The 9,073-nt window shown below is 40.2% G+C and overlaps 1 protein-coding gene across 3 annotated transcripts in view; it reads left to right on the forward strand.

Annotated features, from left to right (window-relative positions):
- Fas (Fas cell surface death receptor) overlaps positions 1-675 on the forward strand; it is a 60,596-nt gene extending 59,921 nt beyond the window's left edge. For all 3 annotated transcript variants that reach the window (XM_076562488.1, XM_076562485.1, XM_006984012.4), the window contains exon 9: positions 237-675. In XM_076562488.1, coding sequence (XP_076418603.1) covers positions 237-586 — 350 coding nt within the window. In that variant the 3' untranslated portion in view covers positions 587-675. The remainder of the gene's footprint in view (positions 1-236) is intronic.
- The last annotated feature ends 8,398 nt before the right edge of the window (positions 676-9,073 follow it).

A 9,073-nucleotide genomic window follows, 5' to 3' on the forward strand; every position in this document is an offset into this window, starting at 1 on the left:
TTTTTAATCTTCTGATTTCATGAATAAGGTAAGAAGACATAAAGATGTCACGTATCACGCCCAAAGAGTAAAAGTGTAAGAGCCACAGCAAGCTTGGGAGTACAACTCAAGCTTATCCTGTTTGGATCAATAGGACTCACCTGCACTCCAAATTTTAAGGGAAGAAGTGCACATGGCTTCAGTAATGGAAATCCCTCTTAGAAAGACATTTTCGGAGACTGTTTTCTGTTTTTCAGACGTTGACCTGAGTAAACACATCTCGAATATTGCGGAACAAATGTCATTATGTGATGTTAAAAAATTTGTTCGGAAGAATGGGATCTCTGAAACGACGATAGATGAGATCAAGAATGACAATATCCAAAACACAGCCGAGCAGAAAATACAGCTGCTTCAGCACTGGTATCAGTCTCATGGGAAGAAGGATGCATATCACACTTTAATAAAAGGCCTCAAAAGAATCAACTGTTGTCGTCTTGTAGAGAAAATTCAGGCCATGGTCCAGGAGGAGATTGAAAATTCAACTTTCAGAAATGAAAATGAAAGACAAGACTCAAGTGAAAACTTCCTCAGTTCTAGCTATTGAGAGAGGGAGAGAGAGAGAGAGAGAGAGAGAGAGAGAGAGAGAGAGAGAGAGAGAGAGAGAGAGAGAGAGAGAGAGAGAGAGAGAGAGAATCTTCTAAACCAGCATTGTGGCTGGTGTCTGAGTCAGGAGCATTGCCATAAGTTCAAGGTCAGACCATGCAACGTAGTGAGGTCTGGACTAGCCTGGATCACAAAGTAAAACCTTGTCTCAAATATAACAAAAGAAAAATTACAAAGCAAAGAAGAACATTTTTAATAATGGAAATCTATAAATGGTGTTTGACTTTTTATTGAGTATATTTTCTACTTCCTTAGATTTCTAAAGACGATATATTTACAACATTGGAAGATTTCATGATTCTGTTTTGAGTAATGTTGATATGTATGTGGAGGATGGACAGGTGCTAGAGTAACTGCAGTAGTGATTTATGTACCCAGACAGAAGTCTACACAAAAGCACATAAACTTAATAGCATCCTCTAGGCATGAGTGTAGTTACTGTATGCTGGCCTGTGACAGTCCACCCTGTTCCATGGTCACAGAAGGCATGACTTTGGCTATTAAGTCACACACACTCTAAGGGTACTTTGTCCCAACCCCAACTCCAAGATAATCCTAGAGATTTTACCATATAGAGAGACTTGGTTAGCCATCTTCAGAACATACCCATGGCAAAGCTTGCACATGTATTTAAATGTGGAATTAAATAAGGTCTGTCTCAAAGATTTGTGTGTGTGTGTGTGTGTGTGTGTGCAGACCACTGGTGTTTTGTGATGTAATATTTCTAATTTAAATTTGTGTGGAAAATGTAGAATAAATCCAAACGCTTGAATATATTCTATTTATATACCATTTTATTCTTCCAAAATAATTTGCATGTGTCTCAGGTGTCAAAGTGTTTTTGAGTAGGAGTGTATTACTCCAGCCACACTACCTCTCTGCTTTCTCTTTGTTATTCAATCTGATACAGCTTTATGCACTCCTAAACCTGGAAACTTTTCTAAAGAAATAATGGTCCCTGCCCCCACATCCCCAAAAACCCAGAACTGCCTTGGAAATTCTGACCTGTTTTGGAAGGAGGAGTGCATTGCTTTTCTGGGGGGTAGCTTTAGGGCATGCTATGGACTTGTGCCTTCCACCAAAAGTGGGGACAATATGAAAGGCCACTTCATTGCCATGTGTCAACTTCTGGTGTGTTCTCTTCACCTATAAATGCCAGCTGATGTCCAGCAAAGATAAAATAGGCAGAAGGTTCTAGTAATTGCTTCTGATATTCTCTTCAGGTTCTGAGACAAACCATTTCCTCCATCTACTGCGATGCTGTTATTTTCACACTTAAACCTGTATGAAAGTTGTGTTAAATGTGAGTTGGAATCTGCAGTGCTTCTGTTTATATTCATGTGTTGTGAACTGAGGAGAGTTATAAATGGAAACAAATACTTGCAGTTACCTAAAGACCTTCCACTGTTGGATGATTCTTTCCCTCTATGTATGGAAATGTTAACAGAGGAATTTTTTTTTAATTAAAGTACTATTTTGGCATTTTTGGTTCTCTGTTGTCTTGCCCATTGTTTTATTTTCCTTCACTCCACCGACCACTTAAATGTTACCTGTTCGATGAATCGTTAAAGCTTGCTTTGACATCTGAGGAGGAATGTTTTGTTTTGCTCTTTGGGGGTAAGTGAGCTGAAAGGAAATTCAAACACCATACTCTAGATACTTGGTGACTAGTAGGTTCTCTCTCTCTCTCTCTCTCTCTAATAAGCCCTTAAAACGTATTTATCCCTTATTTTTTTCTCTTTTTGATAATATCATCTCAACACAGACATTCATAAAACAACCGCTTTCATGTTAAAATCAAACTTAGCTGAAGCTATTTAACAGTCACAGAGAGGAAGCACACTAGTATTTATGGGAAGTGTGACTATGGCTCCTACGTCACCATAGCAAACAACCAAAGGAGGCTTTTGAGGATCTGCTGTATGTGGGAGGTGCCCCTTTCTCCCCATTTTAAGTCAATATTTGAAAAAGCAACCCGCTTTTCCTATCATTGACTATTTTTCATGTCTTTAAAATTTTTAATTATAGTAGTAGGCTTATTTAACCCAAATATTTCCAAGAATTGACATTTTAGCATGCAATCAGTATTAAAACTATTAATTAGAACTGGAAGAACAGCTTTGCACAGTAAGACCATGGATTCAGTCTCCAGCCATGCAATTAAGCAAGGCAACTCTCCCTTACAAAACATCCTAACAAAGTACTATTGATGGGACAGCTTACGTTCCCTCATAAAGTCTTAGAACTATAACTTGTGTTTTATTACACCTGTGAGCACATCTCATTTTTGTTTACCCACATTCCATAGATCCGGTAGCCACATGGGGACAGTGGCTATTGCAGAAGATAGTTTTCATCTTTGTTATAGAGCCCTAAAATAACTGTAACTCTATGGCCGGTCAGCTCTACTACCGGAAGTCTAGATTTTTCTGGATATGTCGTACTAGACAGCTTCCCTGTAGTGGTTTGGAAGTCCAGCATCTCATCCATGAGTCAGTTTTTGGGAAATGTTTTGCTTCCATCCATCAGTAATTGTTCTTTAACCTAAAATTGTTCTTCCCCTGGCTCTGGGAGCCTCACTGTTTCAGACCTGGAGGAACATCTGAGTAGATTATTACAACCTGTTCTTCTGTTCAGCCTTCTTTCCTCAGGACTCCATTCTCTCCATTCCAATGGGGACAGCCTCCTCAACTCCAATCTCCATTCTCTAGCCTGGCAAATGATTTCTTTTTTTTTTTTTTTTTTTTTTTTTTGAGGAATCTGACTACTGTGGTCTCAAAGTGCCTTCGGAAGAAAGATTAACTCATGTTGGGCTCTGCCTCCATTTCTCTCTGAGAGATGACAATCTGAGCTGTCCTGAATAACTTTCTAGTTGGAAACAGCGGAAGGGCAAGCCTAGTACAGTTGTTGCATCAGTAATGAAACTCCCACTCTTCAAGGTGAAATTAGTTGTGAGATCTTCCTGTGCCTACTTTGATGAGTTTGAACTTGAACCAAGAACTTTGTGTATTTGAGGATGTGACTCTTTCCCCTTTGGCTTCACCCAGAGGCTCCAGAAATGACTGCTCCCACATCAATAATCATGGCTGTGTTCTAGACTTCAAGTGGCTTCTTGGTCCAAAGTTACCATGTTTTAGTGATCCACATCTTGTTTGTGGTAGACATCCTGAGCAGGAATATCACCCAAATGTCCCTTATGGGCTTCAGTAAAAGGCTATTGACAAAAGGTCAGAGACCTCGTGGGTGTTGCAAACTTTGACATCCTTACTAAGTCCACAGAGTCTTCCGGTGTTTGGTTTGACCAGGCACCACACCATGTAGTACTGAATTGTCAGTTTCTGTACAGTGATGTAGATAAGGCATACAATGCAGCATTATTTACAATTGTTTTCCATGTGCTCCTCTGGATGTAAATGTATCTGGATCAGAATTTTAGGGGCTGGGATGTAGCTCAGTAGAAGACCACTTTCTGAGCATTCCTAAGGCCCTTGGATAAATCCCTACTTTCAAGATAAATATATAAATATGTAAAGAAAGACACACAGAGAGAGGGGAGGGAGGGAGGAGGAGGGAAGGAGAGAGAGAGAAAGAGAGAAAGAGAGAAAGAAAGAAAGAAAGAAAGAAAGAAAGAAAGAAAGAAAGAAAGAAAGAAAGAAAGAAAGGAGGGAGGGAGGGAGGGAGGGAGGGAGGGAGGGAGGGAGGGAGGGAGGGAGGGAAGAAAGAAAGGAGGGAGGGAGGGAGGAAGGAAGGAAGGAAAGAAAGAAAGAAAGGAAGGAAGGAAGGAAGGAAGGAAGGAAGGAAGGAAAGGAAAGGAAAGGGAAAGTCTACACAATGCAAGATACTTGCAGTCTCCTGGGAGTACTTTAAAACCTGTTCATGAACACTGTTTCATGTTTGTTGCTGATGGTGATGACATGGCCAATGCTAACCTAAATATGCCTTTCTAGCTAACCCCTTTCCCCCTCTGATAGATTTTGAAGCTTCGTCTGGTACATTTCCTTGGTGTTCTGCAATTTCACTTAAAAGAGTTTCCATGTGGACTTATTTATCTCCCCTTCCTCCTTTTTTTCCTCCTTCCCTCCTTCCTCCTCCTACACCTCCTCCATCCTTCTCTTCCTGCTTCTCCTTTCCCCACCCCTCATCCACCTTGGTTTTTTTTTTTTTTTTTTTTTTTTTTTTTTTTTTTTTTTTTTTTTTGAGGTCTTTCTCTGTAGTCTAGGTTGGCCTGGTATTTGTGGCAATCCTCCTGCCTCAGTCTTTTATTGTTGGGATTATGGGGGACTTACTTTTAACTCATTTCCTAAGTAGTACATCTTTTAAAAGATTATTTCTTTTATTTTTTGAGATTATAATATGATTAAATTATTTCTCTTACTTTTTTCTTTCCAAACCATCCAGTTTTCCCTCTCTTTCAAGCTCATGGCCTTTTTTCCATTAATTGCTGTTACATGGATATATGTAAATACATACACATTCCTATATACATAAACACACAGCTCAGTCTGTATAACATTACTTGTATGTATATTTCAATGACCATCCCGTATTGGATAATCAACTGTGTGTCTTCCCTGGGAAAGACTATTTGTCCCTCTCTCAGCATTCTGTATTGTCTGTAGTCCTTTGTGCAGAATTGAGGCTCATAAGCTTTCCTCTAACCACATCAGCATGTCTACTGACGTCATTCTTGTTCAGATCATCTTTAGGTAGTCCGGTTGGCGAGGTTTCATGGTGTAACTTCCGACGTTCATAGAAGACATCATCTCACAGCAAGCAAGCACTTTGATCCTCTTTTGTCTTTTATAAGAAAGACAGAAGTATCTTCTCCTTCTCTTTCTCCTTCTTCTTCCTCTTCCTCCTCCTTTCCCCTCCTCCTCCTTCCTTCTTTTTTCTTTTTTCTGTTCTGAAAACTCAACTGTTTTCTCTTTGACCATGCTGCTTGTGAAACACAGTACTACCTAATGAAGTTTCTTGGGTTCTTCTCTCTTAATTTTTTTGAAAATATACATATATATATATATATATATATATATATATATTGCATTTAGGGAGATGTTTCCTTATTTTCCTAAAATAAACCATTTCTTTTACTGTTTTGTTTATCATTCTTAACATTTGTGGTTATTTTTAAATGCTCACTTGTACAATTTTGTTTCTGCTTGCTCTTCATGACAGGTTAACATGATGTGGGAGATTTTATCAGTTAGTTACTTCTTGTTGTAAACAAAAACCAGAGGGAGAAAGCTTGGCTTGTAGTTTGAGTGGACAGTCAATCATGGCAAGGTAGGTCATGGCTGAGGGACTGTGAGGTATCTGTCCCATTGTGGCTGCAGTCAGGAGGTAGAGACAGGAGTATTGCTGCTCTCTAGCCTGTTCTGTTTCCCTTTTATTGTCTCCAGGACCCTGGCTTATAGGATGAGGCCACCGACTTTCAGAGTGGGTCTTTCATCTTCAACTAAATCTATCATGAAAAACCTCACAGACCTATCCAGAGGTGTGTCTCATAAGTGACTTTAAATCCAGCCAAGGTTGCCATCAAGATTAATCATCACAATTTTATCCCACCATTGTTTCTTTAAAGATTCTGTAGTTCTCTGGAAGTCCTTTCCAAAAGTGTTTTTTTTTAATTAAATGTTATTTGTTGTGACTTCATGCTGCCAGTCGTGAGTTCACTTTTCTCATGTGATCTCTGTATATGTGTGCATGTGCATGCTCATGTGCACTGTATACATGTTTGTGTGCAGACACACACATGCCTATGTGTAGGAAGAGGGAGGCCAGAGAAGAACAAGAGGTGCCCTGCTCTAGCACACTCTACCTTATTCTGTTGAGACGTGGACTTTCACTGAACCTGGACTTAGACTGAGGTTACAGAAACACATGTGCCACACCCGGTGGCTTTTTACGTGAGTTCTGGGGACTTGAACTAAAATGACCCATTGAGCCATCTCTCTAACCATTCTTGTGTGACATTCTTGATGTATTTTTGAACTTGGATTGCAAGTCTCTTGAATGACATCTTTTCTATTTATCGGTACTAACTTCATGTGTGGCAGTTTTATGGGATTGTTTGCCAACTCCTCCAGGGACTCCTGTTCTGAGCCAGGATCTCTTAGTATCTTGGGACTTATCCCTTTCAATGATTGCAGGGTTATAATAGATTTACACACTGAGCAAAGCTTGCTCACCTATTGGTCCCACTTCCTAATGCCATTGCAGTGTTTTGTAGGAGTTTGGTTTAAGCTGTCTTGGCATTAACTCTGATCCCTTGGTAACTAAGGAATCCCACTGAGGCTTTAACTCCTGAATACCTCTGGCTTGTCATCCTGTCTCTGGTGATCTGCCTGAGGACAGATCACAGAGACAGAAAGATGTAGGAGGCCATATGTTACATTTGTTAGTTTACGTTTTGGTTGGCACGGTTGTTCAGTTAAACCATGTGGCAGTTCAGTGCTTGGATGAATAACCTGCTCTTGGGCAGAAAGAAGACAATGAAGAAACTTTAAAGAGCTGTTTTGCTGCATTATATAAAGCACTTACCCTGTGTAGTGGTTTTGTGGGTGGTAAACCCCTTCCAGATATTCTCCAGTGGAAGACCCCAAAGATAGAAACACACCAAAGGAGGTGGTTCAGTCACCTGAGACACTGATGATCTCAGATGCAGATGCTATATTTATTTATAAGCTTTGGGGACAGAAGAGATTTGGGTTTTTTTCTTCAGATTCATCCAACTTTGTATTTTAAAGTAGAAGTTGGGGTAGAGCATGGTAAGATGGTTCAGAGAGTAAAGTGTTTGATGCACATGCACAACAAGCTGAGTTCAAATCCCCGGCACGTATTTACAAAAGGAAACGATCAGGGTAATAGTGTCATGTACCTGCAACCCCAGCATTGCAGAGCAGAAACAAGTGATAGCAGAAGCTCCCTGACCAGTTGGCTTAGCCAAAACTGTGAGAGTAAGAGACCATCTCAAAACCAAAAGGTGGGAAGTGATAGAGGAGGACATACTGAAGTAAACCTTTGGGCTCCATATGCACCTGCACAGGCAAGCGTGCCTGCCTGCACACACACACACACACACACACACACACACACACACACACACACACATTAAATAAGAAGGGAAAATTTTGGCGATATATTGTGTACCCTAATAAAGTTTGCCTGAAGATCAGAGAACAGAGCAAGCTGCTCGATTAAACACAGAGGCTAGGCAGTGATGGCACATACCTTTAATCCTAGCACTTGAGAGGCAGAGATCTGTTTGGATCTCTGTGAGTTCAAAGCCTCCCTGGACTACATTGACTTAGTCTAGGAGAGAAACAGAGCCAGAATCCCTGAGATTGACTTAGTCTAGGAGAGAAACAGAGCCAGACAGTGGTGGCACACACCTTTAATCCTAGTACGTGGGAAACACACACGCCATTAATAGCTGGGCAGAGAAAGGTATATAAGACATGAGGAGACAGGAACTAAAGGCTTTTTGGCAGAAGCATTTTTTTCAGCTGAGGAAGCTCATTTGGCTAGAGGCTTTCGGTTGAGGCTCTTTTAGGCTGAGGAGTTGGTGAGGTAAGAGGTGGTGGCTGTGGCTTGTTCTACTTCTCTGATCTTTTAGCTTTCACCCTGATATCTCGTTCCAGGTTTTTATTTAAAGACGATTTAACATCCGAGTTACAGAAGATGTCATGTAACCTCGTGGCAGCAAGGAGACATGATGATTTTAAAAAGAATATTCGGGCTGGAGAGATGGCTCAGAGGTTAAGAGCACTGACTGCTCTTCCAGAGGACCTGAGTTCAATTCCCAGCAACCATATATGGTGGCTCACAACCATCCGTAATCAGATCTGGTGCCCTCTTCTGGCCTGCAGTCATACATGCAGACAGAACACTGTATACATGATAAATAAATAAATCTTAAAAAAAAAGAATATTCAACTTTAATATTACATGTTTAATTTCTGAAAGGCGAGATCTCCATCCAGAAATGTTCACCATCAGTAAAATTGTGGTCAATCTCTAACTTTGTTTCTACTATAATAATACTTGAAGGGAAAGATTATTACTTCTTAGTGAGAAGACACACGTCTCTGATAATTTGAGCATCATTGGAAGATGCTTCCAGTTACTGGGTAGAAGCATCTATCTGAGCCACAAATCTAGAATCACGCAAGTGGACAAAATGGTTCTACTCCCCAACAAATAAAAAAAGACAAAAATAAGAAGAAGGTTCCTAAACAACAAGCAATTTAAAGATGTGAGGATCTAGGCTGGAGACGTTACATTTATGTCTTTCACCAGAATCACTTGAGTATTTGTTACTACCACATGACTCTAGTGATCTTATGGTCCTTGCTCTGGATGAGTAAATTCACATAATCTAGGATTAAAATGACTCAGGTATAAAATCAAAGGCCTAAGGATCTGTTAA

The sequence above is a fragment of the Peromyscus maniculatus genome, chromosome 1, assembly GCF_049852395.1.
Source record: "Peromyscus maniculatus bairdii isolate BWxNUB_F1_BW_parent chromosome 1, HU_Pman_BW_mat_3.1, whole genome shotgun sequence".
Lineage (NCBI taxonomy): Eukaryota > Metazoa > Chordata > Mammalia > Rodentia > Cricetidae > Peromyscus > Peromyscus maniculatus.